This window comes from Tachysurus vachellii, chromosome 12, assembly GCF_030014155.1.
Source record: "Tachysurus vachellii isolate PV-2020 chromosome 12, HZAU_Pvac_v1, whole genome shotgun sequence".
NCBI classification, from domain to species: domain Eukaryota; kingdom Metazoa; phylum Chordata; class Actinopteri; order Siluriformes; family Bagridae; genus Tachysurus; species Tachysurus vachellii.
Genome location: NC_083471.1, coordinates 24,842,372 through 24,862,366, shown reverse-complemented (window position 1 = coordinate 24,862,366; position 19,995 = coordinate 24,842,372). Strand labels below are relative to the sequence as shown.

General features: G+C 39.5%; 1 protein-coding gene across 1 annotated transcript in view; it reads right to left on the bottom strand.

The window, feature by feature from the left end:
• The window catches only part of kremen1 (kringle containing transmembrane protein 1), a 58,710-nt gene extending 38,933 nt beyond the window's left edge, over positions 1-19,777 (bottom strand). The window contains exon 1 of the mRNA XM_060884159.1: positions 19,426-19,777. Coding sequence (XP_060740142.1) covers positions 19,426-19,501 — 76 coding nt within the window. The 5' untranslated portion in view covers positions 19,502-19,777. The remainder of the gene's footprint in view (positions 1-19,425) is intronic.
• Between the last annotated feature and the right edge of the window lie 218 nt (positions 19,778-19,995).

Here is a 19,995-nt window from a genome sequence, read left to right as displayed (position 1 = left end):
CCTTGCTGTAATACGTGCCTTGTTTAAATGAAATTTTTAAGTAGCCCAAATAATCTAGCTACAACATTCCAACTCTGCAGTAAGTTAACCCACTACATCAAGGCAGATCATTAAGCTCTGCTAGGTGGCACTATTATTCTTCGCAAATAGTACTCATGCAAAGCTGGGAAACATTTCGAGGCCTGGGACTCAGAAGCGGTCCATGAGTCATACCGCATGTCCTCCGGAGTAATTACCATATTCTTTTTGTAATCTCTGGCCAAGCCACAAGGCGAGCGGGGAGGATGCCCTTCGGAGCCGCTCGCATTACAGTTGAGAATACCGGCGTAAAGAAAGAAAAGCAGGAAGAAGAGGAAGAACAACTGTGACTTTTGAGAAACACTATGTGTGGGTATGAAGATCAGATGGGGTAGCCATCTTGCTTGTGTGGCTAACCTCTCTAACCGAAAAAGCTTTCTCAAACCGGCTGGACTGAAATAAGCCGGGCTGGACCAAGGGTAGTAATTAGCAGCAGCTTGGTTTGATGTGGTCGAGAGGCACAATTACTCTGCGGCGACCAGGGGAAGCAGGAATAAGAGGAACGAGATAAGAAGGTCCGTCCATGATGAATAGGGAGTTAAAAACCGACGTCGTTCAAAGCGCTGCTGTTTTGGGATAAGAACTCACAAGTCGCACGCGCCGGAGCGAGTTTAAGGCCGCGAGAAGAAGGTGATGGCCTCCGTTCCAAATCCAGACCATCTTGCTCTGTCATAAAGAACTGTTTCCCCTGTATCGCCATGTGACGTCTTTGTTGTGGTTGGATTACAGACTTTGATGGGAAACAGAGCTCTGACCGCATTAAAGGTCGAAGTGGGGGGAAAAAATGCTATAAAACACGACCACTTATGGAAAAAAAAAACGACAAGGAAGAGAGGGAGACCCGGCGCAGGCCTTAAACAAGAGGGTCCTAAGAGCAGACCTCATTCGCGAAGAGTTGATCACCCTGTTATTACGTTCGAAAGGATTTGAAGCTAATTGCTTCCACATTGAGTATCCAGATGCTGTCGTATCTAAGTAAAAGACAGAAAAAGGGGATGAAAAAAAAAGAGCGTGAGCGGTTTCACAGTCACGTAATTGATATCAAAATAAACAAAACACAAAGGACGCCCCTCCAGCAGGGAACGCAGGTCATGCCATGATGTGTTTACTCAAAAAACTGCTTTGTAGGGGGATGAGATAGAGTTACATGAGGACAGATGCACCATAAACAACACAAACAACTGTGCCTTGAAGAAAAATGGACTCTGAGGCCAGGGCAGAGGTGCTGCATGCTAATCCAGGCTTCGTGTCATCGTTGGCGCTGTCTTTCTCGTGTAAAAAGTCGCTATAAAAAGGACACCGAGTATAGATAAGCTTAATGAAAGTTTAAAAGTAAAATTCAACAGTTTAATCGGCTTAAACAAACTTAGCAGTGCTTTATGTCATAGCGAGTATCCTTTCTGCTACTGTTCTTGATACAAAATCACACAATATATCAGCTTAGCATTATATTATCTTTCCAGAAGTAGCTAACTAAACGTAACTAGCCGGTACACCGGCGAGCTAACTTTTACTCTGTAAAAATTTATGAAGGTTTTTAAGTATTTATTTCAATGGAAATTATAGCAATAGAGGTTAGCAGACATTATTATAATTATTATTATCATCTAATTTGTGCAACATTCCAAATATTTGAGGTTCATTTCATTTACGCACGGAAGATGTTCCTGTCCAGAACTTCAAAGGAGTTGCTAATGATAAAAGGTTTGACAGACTGGCTGAGGTAAATTTACAACATCAAGACTTTACTTTCCTGACATTTCATAACAAGAAAAGCAGGAAATACATGATCTAGTTCCCCTGACAGAAGAAGGCTATTTGTAGCACTTTTACCTGACCATATCTTGCAGTTTTGAAACCAACGATGCACGACTTGAAGTAATGATTCTCTAAAAAGAAAAAAAACCAACAATACTTTTTTCTTTTTTCTTGTTTTCATGTATCTGATCAGCTAAGACATGTTTGGTGTTCCAGTTTTGCTTTTTAAGATTTTAAACTACATTTAAAATATATATATATTGTAAAAGCTTACCAATAACAAAAGATTATTATCACCTAAAACTTCTATTAATACACATCCAAATAATTTGTTAAGCTACATAGCAAATAATCAAGCTGTTCCAGCAGCTGTGGCTGAGAGGAGAAGCGAGCGTGAGACATACGCTAGTAGAACAAATTATTCTGTTTTGGATGTGAGAAATCACATGCCAAACCATTCCCTCGACTCCAGAACCACATCAGACTTCGACACACTCATTCAGCATTCAGCCCATCAGTCCCTGGAGGAAGTTCCTTCCACAAGAGGGAAGACAAACTGACGCTAGTTAAGTAAGCATAGGCCTTGGGACCATGAACAATGCTGTTCAGAATTTAAAGGGACGGTTCAAGGAGCTCGTTCCTAAGGTGATCCTTTTAAGGATTAATAAATCCGGAGTGTCGTTCGAGACCACTTTCCTGTTCTAAATTCGGCAAGGAAAATCCTGAGCCAAGCCGAGAAAAAAAAAACATAATTACCCCTGTTCCTGTCTCATTTTCTTGGACTCCTACCCCAGCCTGAGCAGTGTATCACATTTACCTCAGGCTAATACCCACTTACTCTAGGCTAAGAATAGCGGCAGGGCTAACCACTCTAGCCACAGACCCGGGCTTCCTGTAGAAGGCGTAACTCCGGGTTTATCCAAACACACAGGCTGACCATCAAAAGAGAATCTGTAAAAGCTGGTCTCGCCTCAGTGTAAAACTGCAGCACACGAAGCGGTGGTGTTTTCACCTCTTGACTCTCCTCCTTTCCACTTTCTCTCCCGCTTTCTTCCGCTTCTCGTTCATGCGTGGCTTTTTGTGGAGAGAAAGCAAAGCGACCGTTTAGCCACAGAGCGCTGCCAGAACCCTGCTGCTTGGATGTGTAAATATCTAAATATAAAAAAGGGGGGAAAAAAGGCCTGCAGCAGCCTGTCGTGATGGTATTTATATTTGTTTACAGGCTTTTCTTTAATGACTTACAATATGCTCAGAGTTTCCAAAAAAAAAAAAAAAAACAGCAAAATTATAGATGGACGGAAAGACTAATTAAATAAATATATGTCTAGCAAAAGTGGATTTTATTTACTACTGCTGTATAATTATTTCTACTATTACAATTTACTTTTTTAAATTCTGTGCATGTTTGAACATAAACTATATTTATATTAAAAAAGTTTTAAAAACAAAAAAGATATGTTTCAGGCTTTTGTTTATTTGTTTTTTTTTAAACATCTGCATCTATCTATCTATCTATCTATCTATCTATCTATCTATCTATCTATCTATCTATCTATCTATCTATCTATCTATCTATCACGATCACTCTCTCTTAAAGAGTCTCCCAATTAACTTAAGTTAACTTAATGTTAGCCGGCTAGCAGTGACATCCTCTCAGGAATTCCATTATTGTTTGGTTTGTTGTTAGCTTTGTTGTTAGCTTGCTAGCTAGTATTTTCAGTGAGATTATAATCCTAGCTAACAGGAGCTAACCTGACAGGATTTCTGAGAGAATTTTCACGCTTGTTCATGACAACAATCCTGTCAGAAATGTGATGTACTTAACAGTCAGTTGTTGTGAGAATGACGCTGTGGTGTTGTGTATGTTTAATAACTGCTTGTATATTCTTACAAACAGTGCTGATGTTGTTTTTTTTCTGATGTTTCTAATATTTTGAAGGAGAAACCTAAGGCGTTTTGGCTCACATCACACACACTGTCATGATTTCACGCTTCAAATTCAAGTGAAGTAGGAGCATGACGAGTCCATCAGGCACAGCTTCAGAAGCCCGGGTTCAAAAAGCTCGTTTTCAGATTGCACGTTGGTTCAGAGGCCTGTGGGATTGTGTTTTATTGTGGTTCCCCGTGTCTGGAAAGCGTGATTAAAGCACCGAACCGCGAGAGATGAGCTCTGGGAGGTTACAAGGTTAAATAAATAGCACACTAATCACAGGCTAGTGCTGCACACACTGCTAAACTCCCTCAAATCAGCTCTGACAGGAGAGCAAACAAGAGGAAAGGGAAAAGAAGGAAAGGAAAGGAAAGGAAAGGAAAGGAAAGGAAAGGAAAGGAAAGGAAAGGAAAGGAAAAACAGGAGAGGAGAGGAGAAGAGAAACAGGAGAGGATAGAGAGGAGAGAAGAGGAGAGACAGGAGGAGAGGAGAGTAGAGGAGGGGAGAGGAGAGGAGATGAGACAAAGGAGAGGAGAGGAGAGGAGATGAGACAAAGGAGAGGAGAGGAGAGGAGAGGAGAGGAGAGGAGAGGAGAAACAGGATAGAGAGGAGAGAAGAGGAGAGGAGAGACAGGAGGAGAGTGGAGGAGGGGAGAAACAGGTGAACAGAGGAGAGGAGAGGAGAGGAGAGGAGAGGAGAGGAGAAGAGATGAGCGGATAGACAGGAGAAGAGGGGAGAGGAGAGGGGAGACAGGAGAGAGAGGATGAGAGACAGGGCAGACAGGAGAGAAGAGGACAGACAGGAGAAGAAGGAAGAGGAGAGGAGAGACAGGAGAGAAGAGAGAGGAGAGGAGAGGCAGGAGAGGAGAGACTAGAGAGGAGAAAGAGAAGAGAATATAAAAAAGGCGAACATATTAAGACTGATGAAGAAAGGACAGATAAATTGTGGAGAAGAGGATGAGGAAGAGATGTGAATAGAATATGAAAAGAGTGAAACACATCAGGAAGGAAGAGACGATTAAAGAAGAGGAATAACTGATGGATTTCCACCACAGTCACTTGTTCCAAATTACAGTATAAAGCAAGAGAGAATGAAAGAAAGATTGAGGGGCTATTTAATTTACATTTCCCTTTGTAATGGTTAAGGTCAAGAAGCCAAACCTCATAAAAATAACAGCACAACAAAGATACGTGACGCCCACCCAGAGTCACGATTAACGTCCATACGTTTTCCTGAGAGACCAAACAAGTCTTTATACACTGAGGAAACCCGATATGGCTGAGAAACATGTGCGTGTGGGTGTGTGTGTGTGTGTGTGTGTGTATATGTGTGTGTTTTGGGGGGGTGGGGGGTGGGGGGGTGTTATGTATGCTGTCTAGCCTGTCAGCATTGTGAAGAAGTGTTGATGGACTTCAGCCAAGTCTGGAATCAGTTCATTTAAAGGAACAGTTTCACTAAAATACTAAAAGCAGGACGTCTAGCCCACATGCAGTCAGACATGCTTTGGGTCTGACTTATACTCTAAACTTTTATCTGGAACTGCATCAAAGTGAAGGAAGTCTACCTCACGTAAATACATGCTCAAATCTTTTGCCTTGGATGACATCATTAAACTGCGTAATTTCATTTTAAAATAAACACAAGGATACTAGCTGAATGAATTTGACTATGCAGACTAATTAGCAATTAGCGTGCACACGTGATACGTCACCTCGTTAGTCATGTTAGTCATCAAGAGTAAATAATGCTCGAATACCTTTCACAGTACGTGAGGTGACAGCTGATAGCCAGAAAATTGCATAACAGCTTGCTAACACTTCATTGTAATTTCATTGTTAGCTACCGCGGTTTAGTCTCGGCAAATTGGTTTCTGTGTGAACCACAGCAAGGTACTGGACAAAACACTGCAACTTCATTTGCCTAGAGAGCTAGCTAAGCAGTTTATACAGGTATAAACACCAATTGATTGCTAATTTGTTAGCAAGGTGTTGATTATGAATCTGTCAATAGCACTCTAGCTATTCAGTGATTTTGTACATAATATATTTGCGTAGCGTCTTAGTTTAACGTATGTTAGCATGATAGTGCGCTGTGTACAATGTGTCTGTTATCTTTATGTGTTATTACTGTGGTAAATATTTCCTGAACAACTGAAGAAAAAAATTCATATATATTTTCAGTCAGAATAATTTTGGAAACATTCAACAAAAGACTTTAGGTTTTTGTAGGCTTGAAAAAAAACAAAAACAACAGTCTGTCGTCATGGATTCCAGGAAGGCACACTGTCAAGTATATCAGGCTAGTTTTCTTGCTAATTAGGTAACATTATAGCTAAACAAATACTTTGTTCTGATGACAAAGTCAGGTTTTTTTGGCGTCTTGATGCAATGTCAGAAATCGAAAATGGCCGACCCATAATATTCCAACGCTACATGGTGAGGTTTTGTTGATGATCCGAAACCAGAAAAAGGCAGGCTTCAATTATTTTTGACATTAAAACCTCATATCGCGAAATATAAACACGTTTCGGATGATCGACAACATTTCAGGGGTAAGTGTGAAAGTTTGACAGCTTTCATTTTGTGACCTGTTCCATTAAGAGTTTGCTTTTCTGTCTCTGACCCAGGATCGGAGTCTGTCACTGACACGCTAACAGCTTTAAGTGCTGTCATGCACTCGAATGGAAAACCAGTGGCTTTGTGTGGGTGGTGTCGAAGTGTGAAATCATGCCTGTCTGAAACGACTCCGACTCTGGAGAGCCTCATCGGGTTCCAAAAAAACAAAACAAAAAAAGAAACGGATTTTAATCCGCTCCCTTCGAACAGCATTTATATTTTTTGCCTTCCTCCCTCCTTTTCTGAAACTGCATCACTGTGGTCATGTTCCAAAATATTTCTGATAGCACACTAGGGTTCATTTTTAAGTTCAACGAGTGTCATCGGTTTAATGGCTCTCGAAGCCCAGTTACTATAATCCCACAGCACACAAACGGGAAGAAGAGACGGAACATTGCTATGAAACTGATTAGATTGACAAAAAGGTGTGAATTCCAAAAACTAGATCAATGACCTATGACAAAAGAAATTGAAATCAAGATGGCTGCTGAAATGACAGCCTTTGCTAGAGGTACTTTGGTATTAGGACAACATATAAAGTGGAAAAAAAAAAAGAGAAAAACTCGTCAAAATGTGAAGCTATTTAGAGAAAAGTTACAAAAAAAACAAGAATTTTCCCTGAATTATGATGAGTCTTAATGAATATGTCCAAGGTCATGATCTAAGGTAAAAAAGGGGCCAGATTTTGATTTGATGTCATTAATAAATATATTACAAAACCCCATTTAAAAATCCGCTGTGGTTTTATTAATGGGGCCTCGGAGTTCTACTGAACTTCCAGTGAACTAAAAGCTCATGGTCTGAGTTTTCCAAGTTTTTCGGCATTCACGCTGTAAGCCAAACACTCATCAACCCAACAATTTCTACAACAAACCCAAACAAATATTATGTGCTCTACATGTTTGGGATTGCTCAGAGGTCTGTGGAATGTTTCCTCTATTTTCACACCCTTTCTGAAGAGGCTTGCCAGGTCCCTTTTCTCCTGCCAACATTAGATTATTTTTGTTTGTTGGATAATTTTGTGGTGTGTGCCAAGGTCTTTCGACTCCTGTACAGGCAGCTCCCTTCCTACCCAAAAACCCCAAACATCAGCACTACAGAAAAAGCTCCAGAGATCCTGTCACATGAACCTTCCAAAATCCAATCTGTGTGGAAAACTGGTTTTACTGAGCAAAAAATCTCAAATAACTGAACACTGTTTGCAAAACAAATAAGCAAACAGAACACTTTTAAAGCTAACATGCTAGCATTTGATTATCCCAATCCAATAATTGCTTGGAATTTCTCATATTAGTGTTATATGTTATTACACTTACCATAAAAAAACAACTTTGCTAACATTGCTGTAGGTGTGTAATCTCAGGATACATTACATTAACTACAGTAGCTTACATAAAGAAAGGTAATATAGCACGACCTGACAAACACTGAGTGCAGCTTGGTTGCTAGACAGCTAACTATTTAGCTAGCTAAGGAAATGTGATCTGAGATATGTATAATGTATCATGGCAGCTAGATATGAGACTCAGTTTGGTAGTAAGAAAACTAGTTATGTTAAATATAACTAGATAACTAAACATGACATGACTTGATACATGATACACAGCTAGCTTGATAACAAAGTAGCTAGCTAGGTTATTTGACAAGAAAGAATTTAACTAATTAAACACAACTTTATGACTTGTGATTGTAATTTGCAGGCTAGCATTAGGAAAGTGTTGCTTAGTAGCTACAGTAGATAGCTAGCTAAGTTACTTAAGAGGCAAAACAGAATGTAACTATGTAATGTAACATGATGTAATTTGCTAGCTATCGTTAGTTTAATCAAGAAAACTACTAGTAAGACGAAACTTTCTGTATACTTGCAGATTATTAAAAGTTGTCTCAGACTTTTAATATTCTGCAAATATACAGAAAGTTTCATCTTACTAGTAGTTGTTACTGGGAATTCATAAACTCAGATCTGAAAATCTTTGAAATGAGCGAAGTAAGATTCTCTCAGCTGCAGCTACACACCTAACTACGGCACCCAGCAACCAGAAAAGCAAAACATGATGTTGATATAACGAAATGAAGACAAACAACTTATCACCGTGACACACATAATCGCTTTACATAAGACTTCACAACTGTTTTCTTTTTTCAGCATGTTTCTTTTTATTTTTATTGATTTTATTGAAAATGTATTTATTAAGTTATTATTACGGATAAATAAGAAACAACTGACACCCAAAGCAGACACCTGTTTCACATTTTGGCCCAAGTATATCGTTAGCGCTAGCCTCCCTTTAGATCTGATGGACACTGATTACAGGACACACCATAGCAGGAGGAAGAGGCGTGTGTGTGTGTGTTTGTGTGTGTGTGTGTGTGTGTGTGTGTGTGTTTGTTGCTCTACTGGTAAGGATTAAAGGTTTAGAGTTAGCTTTGTGTAACTCTTGTAAACTTGAAGAGCTCCGTGTGGATTGTGTAGACAGAACTAGAAGGGTTTGGTTCTCACTCTGATGGAACCCTTAATGGTTCCATGTAGAACCCTGAACAAAAATCACTTTTATTAAATGTTTTTAGTAGAACTAGCTAGTTTAAAGCAGCAGTATTTAACTTTTGGGACACTTCTAAGTATAAAAAATGTTTAAGTATCTGAGACTAAATATGAAGATATTAAAGTCAGAATGCCGCCAAAACAGTATCAGTAATGGACTGATTCCATTTCTTAATCAATTATTAACTGATTTGGAGTCAGTTCATCCACCATTCATCATCTGGAGTTCATCCAGAACTGAATCAAATTTCTAAAAATAAACTAAATCAGATAATGAAATAATTCAGTTGTACAAACCTGATTCAGTTCAAACCTGATTTAGTTCAAAACTGAAGTGAGTCCTTTATCCTGAATTGTGTCTCTGAATTATTTGCTTCATCACCCGTGACATGCTCCTGTTCACTCTGAGCCGAATCAACTTTGTAGAATTACAATCGACCTGATTCTTATCTGACTCAAGTTTACAGAAATGACCGAATCATTGCGTGGAGAAAGTTGGGAAAATATTTTTTTTTCTTTAGTGAAACAAAGATGTGAAGTGAAAAGATTGAAAGAAAATACATGCAGCAGTTTGTCTAACTGTCTGCATTCCTCTGAGATCTGATATCAACAGTAGCCTCTTTTTTTTTGTGTAACGCTTTGTCAGTCAGCTATGCTTTTCCCACTTTATCTCTTTCCACACTCCACTCCATGTTTATCTGATCCTGCCTTTCAAACACGCACAGAAAGGCCTGTGCATGCTGCGCCTCGTCCTCATCCTGTCCTTTTTTCTCTCTTTCTGTCTCTCTGCCTTTGTGCAAAAATGTCCTCCATCTTGCATCTCTTAGCACACACACACACACACACACAACTTTAACCAATGGCGTGAAAAAAAAGTGAATAAAAACCACCATATGTGCCACGGATCATATACGTGAAAAGAGAAGCAGGCAATCTGAAACAAAACAGGGACAAAAGCTAACAAAAGCAACTGCACAAGACGCAGCACGATCGAAGTCTCTCGCCCTCGGGGCCCGAATCAACTTTAGGTCAGTTGCACAAAGAGACAGAGAGACAGCATTCTGCCTGGAAAAGAATGACAGAGCAGGTGAAAAGTAAGCGAGAAAGAGAAAAAAAAGGCGCATCCTGGTATCATCTGAGTACCTGATCAGGTTCAGGGATTTATTCATGTCCGTGAGATTTAGTTTCACATCACTGGCAGACTTACGAGCAGCTAAAGTGACCCGTATTCATCCCACACGCACAGGCCAGAGTAAACCGGGGCTTAGATCGGATTAGATTACATCCTGCTCTTAACCGCTGATTTCAGTACATACACACACACACATACACACACTGGCAATGAGAGCAAAACACAATAGACAGAAAGAGAGCGGCAACAATTAAGCGCCAGATAAATGTCTGGAATACAATGAAAGGTGGAGGCGAGTCCCAAAACACCGAACCTCAACAAATGAAACTGTTTAAACAGAATCACATTTTACGTTTGAAATCAAACACATTTCAAAAAAGGTGTCATATTATTATATTATTATATTATTCACCTTGTACAGGGATGTGGTAGTCTAGTGCAGGGATAATTAATTAGTTTGAAAAGCATCCCAACTGAGAGGCTAGAGAGATCTGGCTTACAATATAAGCGATGAAGCAACAATATAGCAGCCCATATGCTGTATTTTTGCACCATAAGACAGCCAAGTAAGCTTTTTTCCTTCATTTAAAGATTCCTGTGTTGTAATTTGAAGCTACATTACAACAACACCAATGCATTGTAAGTAGGGTTTTTTCTACATCCAGCAATACCACACTCATTTAGAATTTAACTCATTTAACTGAGACTTAAGTGCATATAACAAAAAAAGTTCACAATATGGATTATATCATCATTATATGGTATTTGTTTTCAAAAATTATTTTATTATGTCTAAAAGAAGTTATGACTTATTTTGTTAATCTACAACTGCAACTCAATAATTGGCACAGTGTAGTGGTGCAGGAGCTGGGCTGTGTGTGTAAGGGATGTGTGATTACTCGTTTTAATGCTGTTCATGTGTGAGTGACGATTTGGACGTGTAAGTAGAGCTAGGGTAGTAAAGTACGGTAAGTTTCCACCGAATTTCCCTATTGTTACTGTGAAAAAAATGAAAGGAAAAAAGGAACAGAAGAAATTATACTAAAAAAATTTCTCATCTGTCATCGTCCTGTCATTCATCACGTCTCAAAGAAGAGGCTGCTCACGTCACTCGCCTAACGTCACATGACTCCTGCTCTGTGCTGTGACTGCAGCTCTTGCTTCACTTCATGTGTATGGTCAGGTGTCCAACTGAACTAAATTTATTATAGATATGTCTTTTTCACACCAGGCTACCTGAAGGGCCAGAACAAATGAACTTGCCCGTGGGCCGCTGATGGAATAGCCCAGGTCTAATGGTTAAGGTGTCAGACTACTGATTGGAAGGTTGTGAGTTCCACCAAGATGCCACCGCTGGGCCAATGAGCAAGGACCTTAACACTAAATTGCTCAGTTGTATAAATTGAGATGAAATGTAAGTGGTTCTTGATAATGGTGTCTGCCAAATGCTGTGAATGTACGAAGTGATTCATGATTCATGTCAAGTTAATTCGCCTGATTCGACACACATCCGATGAACTAAATCATAACAAAACATTGTTATCTAAAGTCATCTTAGCAACATTAAAGTAGCTAATGAACATGGGACGCATCATAAGGCATCATCACACAATCACTTCAAAACACGTTATACGGCTCAGGGTTACATCGGGTTCCTTAAAACGTCTGCATTAAGAAAGCAAATAAATACACAAGTCAAAGGCAGAAAAAAGTGACATAACACTATACCTCAATGATGAACCGAATCAAATTTATAGATCTATGACTCAGAGGAATTAAATTCTGAACTTCGTCCTATATAGATCTGAATCAATTCTGAATTCTTAAATAAATCGATCAACCACTGAAATTAATCTTTTGTTTTATACTTTTTTTTATTTTGCACTAATTTTTTTTTTTTTTAAAGAAGTGAATCATAATTAGTGAACTGAGTCATTCTGAACTTCATCGTACATAGACCTGAATCAATTCTGATCTGAATTCTTAAATGAATAAAATAACTCCTGAAATGAATCTTACTTATAGATAACTGTATCAAGTGACACATAAAATATATGCATTTATGTAATATATGAATAATATATGTTTTTAGATATTTTATTATGTATAGTTATTTGTTTTTTATACATATAGCACCGAAATGAGTTGATTCTGATTTAGGTCAAAGAAACTGATTCGAGTCAGGTGTGAACGGAGTCAGGTCTGAAATGATTCACATTAAATTGAATCCTGAGTCAAAAAAAACACTTAAGTTGACAATCTCTCCCTCAAACACAGGTGCCAAGCACTCGGAGAGGAATGGTCTGGCATTTTATATTTTCAGCACTGGCCTTTTATATTTCCTCTCCGCATCCCCTGTTCGTGCCGAGCACACACTCCGATGGTGGGGGACCAAAGTCAGCCTTCGTCTTGCGGTGAAAAAGTTCACGACGCAGGTCAAGTTCATGAAACTGCACAGTTTCTGGTCATGAAGCCTGAAATCAGAGTTCTATGGCTGACCACATAAGTACATGTTAGCTTTTTAAAAATGCTAAAATGTGGCCAACGTGGACATGGGAATGACGGAGACTCCCAGCAGATGACATACACTCACTGTGGCCTTGTTCTGAAGGATATAAACCATCTGAAGTTACTCAACCAAATGCTCGAGGTCACAAGGTCAAAAGTCAGATAGAAGACTACACAGCGAGTAGCAATGAGCAGATCAAATGTCAAACGCCGTCACGCACACACTCGTGGCCAGGCCTCCTTCTCTGAATCTAACCATGTTTGCTACTGTAAGTTCAACTAATTTAATGACACCTCAACATATTGTTAGCCAGCTAGCTGCTAAGTATTTATGCTAAGCTAGCATGAAACATGCTCTTTGTATCGCTAGTTATGTAACATTTCTAATAGCAAAAGCACTAGCTAAAGCTAAAAGAGCTTAGCAAAGTTTTCAAGGCTAATAAAATGAATTTAAAATTTAAACTTAATGTGAATTTTATGTTTATCATCATTCGATTATTTGTTATATCCGGCGTAACAGCGTCCAGCGTCACTGCGGTTTAGTTTCACAAAACCTCACTTCACAGAAAACCCATTACTTTGTGTCATTTTCATCCGTTTTTTTGCATATTCCTCGAGGGCTTGTCCTTCTTGGCAAATGGAGCATTATGCAAAAGAAGCCAGGGTGTTATTTTGATTATAAAAACAATTATTTTTGCCATCAGATAGTGCTGCTGAGGGACAGAGTGTTTGTGAGGCCGTTATTCATTACTGAGTATTCAAGCGGAGAGAGAGAGAGAGAGAGAGAGAGAGAGAGAGAGAAATCATGGTATTAAAAATGACAAGCTTTTTCATCACACGTGTCTGGGGAAAAATAAAAAATTGTGAAGGTGATCTTTCTTAAAAAAGTTCAGCTAGTTAAATAACTGCCATCTAGTTTAGCTAGCATACATTAGCATTAGCACAATGTAGCTTGCTAGTATGGTTAAAATTACTAACTATTATATATTGTAATTAATGTGCTTTACAATATTACACTGTCTAAAAAATTTTAGCTAACCAAATGACATTTAGTTAGCTGCCTAGCATGGCTAATATTGCTACATTTTTTTTATACTGTACTAGAAGTGTTTTAAGATCTTAAACTGTACCTAAAGTTTAGCACGTTATCTAACTGTAATTAAGTTTAGATGGTGTACCTTAGCATTAGCACCGTACTGCATCATGCTAGCTGGCTAATAAGTGTTTTACAATAAGCAACAATAAAAAATAAAAATACAAAAGAAGCAGAAAGAACACACAAATCAGGACCTCCAGTAGAAATCACTTGTCAAGTATTACACATTTTAGATTAGAAGGATAATATCCTTTTCACACAGACACACACACACACACACACACACACAAACACAAACACACAGTTGCTTGACAGTTGAATGTTTTGCTGTCCCTCAGCTGCCTCTCTGTATTACATTGAAATGACAGCGATGTGTGTGTGTGTGTGTGTGTGTCTTTCTCTCTCTCTCTCCCTCTCTCTCTCCCTCTCTCTCTCTCTCACACACACACACACACACACACACACACACACACTCTCGCTCTCTCTCTTATTGGATCACAGGTTATGTCAGTACAAAGCTACTGTCTTTGTTTTGAAATCACAGCACCAAAGATGCTTGTGTGTGTGTTTGCATGTGTTTGTGTATGTGAGTGTGTTTGTGTGTTTGCGTCTTGGCGTGTTTGTGTGTGTGTCCACTATAAATTAAAAAATGCATGTCCACATCATCATTCATCTGAAGTCATTAGCGGTTAGCTCAGGGAGCTTATTTAGCAGACGCTCAGCCCACATCAGTCTGTGCAGCTTTTAGAAACGGTTACCCATCGTTCCTACATTTCCCAGAATTCCTTGCACCACTTCCTGCCAACAAATCCTCACACAAACAGGCTGTAATTACAGATCGGGTGGATGACCTGGTTTTAAACTGACGGCCTCTTGAACTCCATGAAACTTCTGAAACCTTGATACTTTAATACAACCAGGAAAAAATAGCTTAGAAATGCTAACCTATAGGCTAGGACTGTTGCTATGGTAACATCCATTAGAGCCATATTTTACTCTTTTACCAGAAATGAAGGCATTGTAATGTAAAAAAAACAAATAAAATGTAAAATTCAGCTGTTATTTGTACTTGTTGTCATGGTTACGTTGGACAACATGGTAACATTATCTAAAGACCACAAAATTTTAGGTAGCGCTTGATGCTAAGTGTAATTACAGTGTTGTTTCAATCAAGAAGTCTTTTCTTGGTTATTTATCGACATATCTGAGTGAAATGTTGACATTCTCTATTATTCCATCTGGTTTCTATGGTTACTATGACTTCCCATTGTCTGTAAAAACTAAAGAATCTTAATGGCAGCATGATAGCTGGCTAAGCTGTTAGCCACAGTCATGCAATTCAGGCTTATGCAAGCATTTATACATATAATAATAGGTTTTTAGGTGTTTTCTGTACAACAAAGGACCTAAAAGATAAACTGTACTGTCCAGGTGCATTTGTACGAATGTGTGTGTGTGTGTGTGTGTGTGTGTGTGTGTGTGTGTGTGTGTGTGTTCCCACACGTATCAGAAACACACTTTCTGAAACCCTGACCTCTTTAAAACATGAGAGGCGACGTCAAATGCTCCCAGATGACTGAGGCCAAACGCACACACACACACACACACACACACACACACACACACACACACACACAAATAAACACACACACAAGTTATGTGGAATGACTGTGAAACAGCATAAAAGAGCTGGGAGACATACAGTTTTAATTCACACTCCAGATGAAAACTGTGTGTGTGTGTGTGTGTGTGTGTGTGTGTGTGTGTGTGTGTGTGTGTGTGTGTGTGTGTGCGTGTGTGTGTGTGCGTGTGTGGCCAGGAGACGCATGTCATGTACATGGCAAAAATCCTTGAAACTTGTAAGAATGAGAAATTGTTGTAGACTGACATTCTCTCTCTCTCTCTCTCTCTCTCTCTCTCTCTCACACACACACACACACATACACACAAAACACACACACAAAAACAAGTCATTTGGCAAAAATCACAGAGTGTCAGTCTACAAACCAGATGAAACCTCTGTGTGTGTTGTCTGTGTGTGTGTGTGTGTGTTGTGTGTGTGTGTTCCCAGAACAACATGTACATGGCAAAAATCCTTCAAACTTGTAAGAACGAGAAATTGTTGCAGACTGACATTCACTCTCTCTCTCTCTCTCTCTCTCTCTCTCTCACACACAAACACACACATGCACACACACATGCACACACATGCACACATACACAAACAAGTCATTTGGCAAAGAGATGAAAAAACACAGTTTCAGTCCATGCACCAGATGAAAACTGTGTTTGTGTGTGAAAAGGACAGAGAGAAAGAGAGCGAGAGCGAGAGAGAGAGAGAGAGAGAGAGAGAGAGAGAGAGAGAGAGAGAGAGAATTAATGTCAGAATACAAAATTGTCGCATTCTTACAAGTATCACAAGTTTCATGCGATGGTCTTGTTGCTGCCTGGCACATGCACACACACACACACACCCAAAATATACACATTAAAGGCTCAGGTTTTAAGTGCCATGTCTCACGAAACGCCATCACGATCACATCTATCAAAACACCAGCTCATCCTTCCTGCTGCGTGTTTCACATTCTGAGTTGATCAAAAACAAACTTCACAGAGTTTAAATCCGTGTAAATCGAACAGCTCGTCATTCGTTCCAAGTGACACAGACGACGCAAAATGACACCAGTCTTCTCTGTGTCCTTTCAAAGGAGGTTCTGAGATCAAATCTATTCAACTATAAGAACGTCACGAAGTTGAGCAAAAAATGTGCTGAAATACTGAAATTATTAACCACTATTTAGTTAATTACATGAATTATTAAAATAATTGACAAATTAAGGCTTCTCAACCTTTTTGCAGTCAGAGATCCATTTAACTGTACTTCACTGAATAGATTTATTCATTCATTCATTCATTCATTCATTTCCTACCGCTTATCCGAACTACCTCGGGTCACGGGGAGCCTGTGCCTATCTCAGGCGTCATCGGGCATCAAGGCAGGATACACCCTGGATGGAGTGCCAACCCATCACAGGGCAAGATTTAGAATCTAAAATCTTTCTAATCTCTTCATATTATCTGAAAATTGATACAGTGCTTATTAAACGCTCCGTTAAATACACTATCAAATACTGCTGCGTCGTGACTTTAATGTTTATATTTTAATATTTCTGTTGGATGTACTGTTTACTTCATGCAGCTCTAAAAAAAAAAACCTTGATTAGGATTTTTTATTCATATTATTTCCTTCCAGCAGTTGGTTGTTTCTTTGGATTTGATGCCTGGTGCTGGAACTGAAATTCACTTAAATTTGCTCGGTATTGACATACAGTAGCAAGGAGTCCATGTTTTCCATGGGCTGACCAAATTATGAAGGTTTTATTTTGTTTTGAGATTTAGAATCGTTCAGAACAGACAGGGTCAAGAGTGAAAAGCAAAGTCCTGATCATTTAGAGGTGGGTTAAGAGTAAAGTTTAGTGATTAAGAGGAACGGTAGAGTTTAGTAGCTTCTTTTCAGAGCATCTGCGCGTTTGTGTTGTTCATCTTCGTCTCTGAGACGACTTCTTTTACCCTGCAAGAAGTCTGTAGAAGGCTTGCTCTACATAAACGGCTTGATAACGTCCAAATTTTTGACTCTGACACCAGCAGACTTGGTAAATAAGCTCTTCGGACAGGCCGATATTCCTCCAACAGACCCTGTGTGACCTGAAGTGTACTCGACTGTTCAAAGTTCAAACCTGACATTAATGTATAGGTACAGATGGCAACGTTTATGTCCTGCCCCAGATGGAGTAACTTCTAATTTGAGTAGAAGCCTGTAATTAAGAGAGCGAAAAAATGAAAAAGGAAGCTTGGGGATTTACTTGAAACGTGACTCCTATTACAGCAGCGAGACGTCTGACTTATGTGGTCTCTAAGTGAGCATCGCTCTGGTCTCTGAACTCACAAATGAGAAAGAGAGAGAGAGAGAGGAAAGAGAGAGAGAGAGAGATCTTTGTACAAACACAATCGTCCGCTGCAGACGTCTGAATGATGGTGCATTGTGCTCAAATGTTGCCAGATCTGTGGGTTTGGACAGGAAAACAATCCATTGTCGACTTTCAACTGCTCGTGACCACTGAAACAAGACTCAATTCCCCTGAGTGCGGTTCGCAGAACGAGCTGTTTATGGTCTGTACTGTACATGGAAACAACAGATCTGTCAATCAGGCTGTTGTGTTTGGAACGGATGAGTTGCAGAGATGAATGAGCGAATCAGCACGACCTGCTCAGATTTACACACTCTTCAAATATCTCAAAATACTTCATCTCAAAAGAACCATATTATGGGCTGTTTTTAATTTGGATTTTAACAGTTTCATACATTATTCTATTCCTACAATGCTGTTCTACCTGCTGATAGTGGTGCAGCTGGATTCACTCCTCGCATCACCTCAGTCTAAGCAGAGAAGATGCAGCGGCACATCAGTGCTTTAGCCTCCCTGGCGCTCTCACCTCCTCATCTCAAACAGAGCTTCAACTCTCACATGAACCTCACACCAGTGCAGTCAATTCTCAGCCAGCTCAGTATTGTATCACCGCACTGCATTCTGGGACTCGGAGTTCCTAACCGCTGGATTTCCCATTAATATAAACATTGCTGAAAATAAAAAAACTAAAAAGTAAAGATGTTTTAAATGTTTGTCCATGTTAATAATATTCAGCAATGTAACTGCTCTAACAATGACAGTGTCACCCTGTGACATCATCACAGCACACAACCTCTAACTTCTCTTAAACACATCACAGATATTTTAACATAAATAGATTCCATCTGCTTTAGGGTGGAGTCTTGTTAGAGAAAAAAAAAGGAATATTACCTTTAAAATACTGGTTTAAGGAACGCTGCTGGAGATTTAAACTGCAACTGCTTGAACTTTAGAAATAAATGTATATTTTATTCTGACATATCATCAAGCGTCACAGCAACAGGTGACTGGAGGAAGTTACAGTACATCTCTCCAGATTTACCTACACCTTAAATCAATCTATGAGGTCACAAAAGTTTTTACACATCTTTACAGTTCTGTCAATCCTCTGTCAATTCTGTAAACATCACGATGTAGACAAATCTAACGAAAAAATATAAAATCATATAATAAATATAATAAATTATTTTATTTATTTTTTTGCTTTTGTTTTTTGCATTTTTTTTTTCAAAAATATTTTATTCCATACTGTTTGAAATTTTGTTTAAAAACAGTGATTATATGTATAACATGAATGTATATAATAAATTATTATTATTATTATTATTATTACTTTTATTTTTTGCTCTTTTTTTTTCAAAAATATTTTATTCCATACTGTTTAAAAAAAAAAAAAAAAGTCGATTATATGTATACCATGAATTTGAAATAAGAAGGCACAGAAAGTGCAGAAAGGTTTGTGCACCTCTGCTGCAGGTTGTTAAAGTGACACAACACGCGGATGCCGCTCACCTGAGTCGGGACGCCTGGACGCACACGCGCGCGCGCGCATGGTGAATGTTAAACAACACATGCCAAAGGAAAGAGAATAAACCGGATGATCGTGTGAACGCGTGTGAACGTGTGTAAAAAGTTTCAAAGTGAACATGCATGACATTATGTGACAACTGCGTAATGGCACTCTGGTGCAGGAGTGAAATCAAAAAGAAGTAAAGGCAGTGTGTGTGTGTGTGTGTGTGTGAGAGAGAGAGAGAGAGAGAGAGAGAGAGAGAGAGAGAGAGAGATTCCCGGTACTCACCCGTGGCGAAGTGGCCGATCGCGGACACCGTGGAGGAGAAGAAGGAGGAGAAAAAGAAGAGCAGCATTGAATCCATGAGGAGATAAAGAGAAGGAACGGCACAGCCAGCGCCAATGTACTGCAGAACAAAACCAAAACAAACCAAACCAAAAAGAAAAGTCTTCTGCTCGTGCTGCAGCGCGCGGAACCGCAAACCTTCCCGTGTGGCGAAACAGTGGCGCGCGCAAACGCGGTGCGCTCCTTGGCCACGGACAGGGTGAGTGTGTGTGTGAGTGAGTGTGAGGTTGAGTGTGTGTGTGTGTGAGAGTGTGTGAGTGAGTGAGAGAGAGAGAGAGAGAGAGAGAGAGACGCGCGCTTCTCTCGTTGCGGCTCGTGCTGCTGTTCACACACATACACTCAGACTGACACACAGAAGAAGGAGGAGAAGAAAAGAAAAAGGAAGAAAAAAAAAATGAGCGAGGATCCTATTACCAAATCACGTGACAGGAAACCCCGGGGAGGGCGGGCAGGCGAGCAGAGGATTCACCCCGTGTATACCTGCACCGGGTCCGAGCAAGTTCATCACCTTAG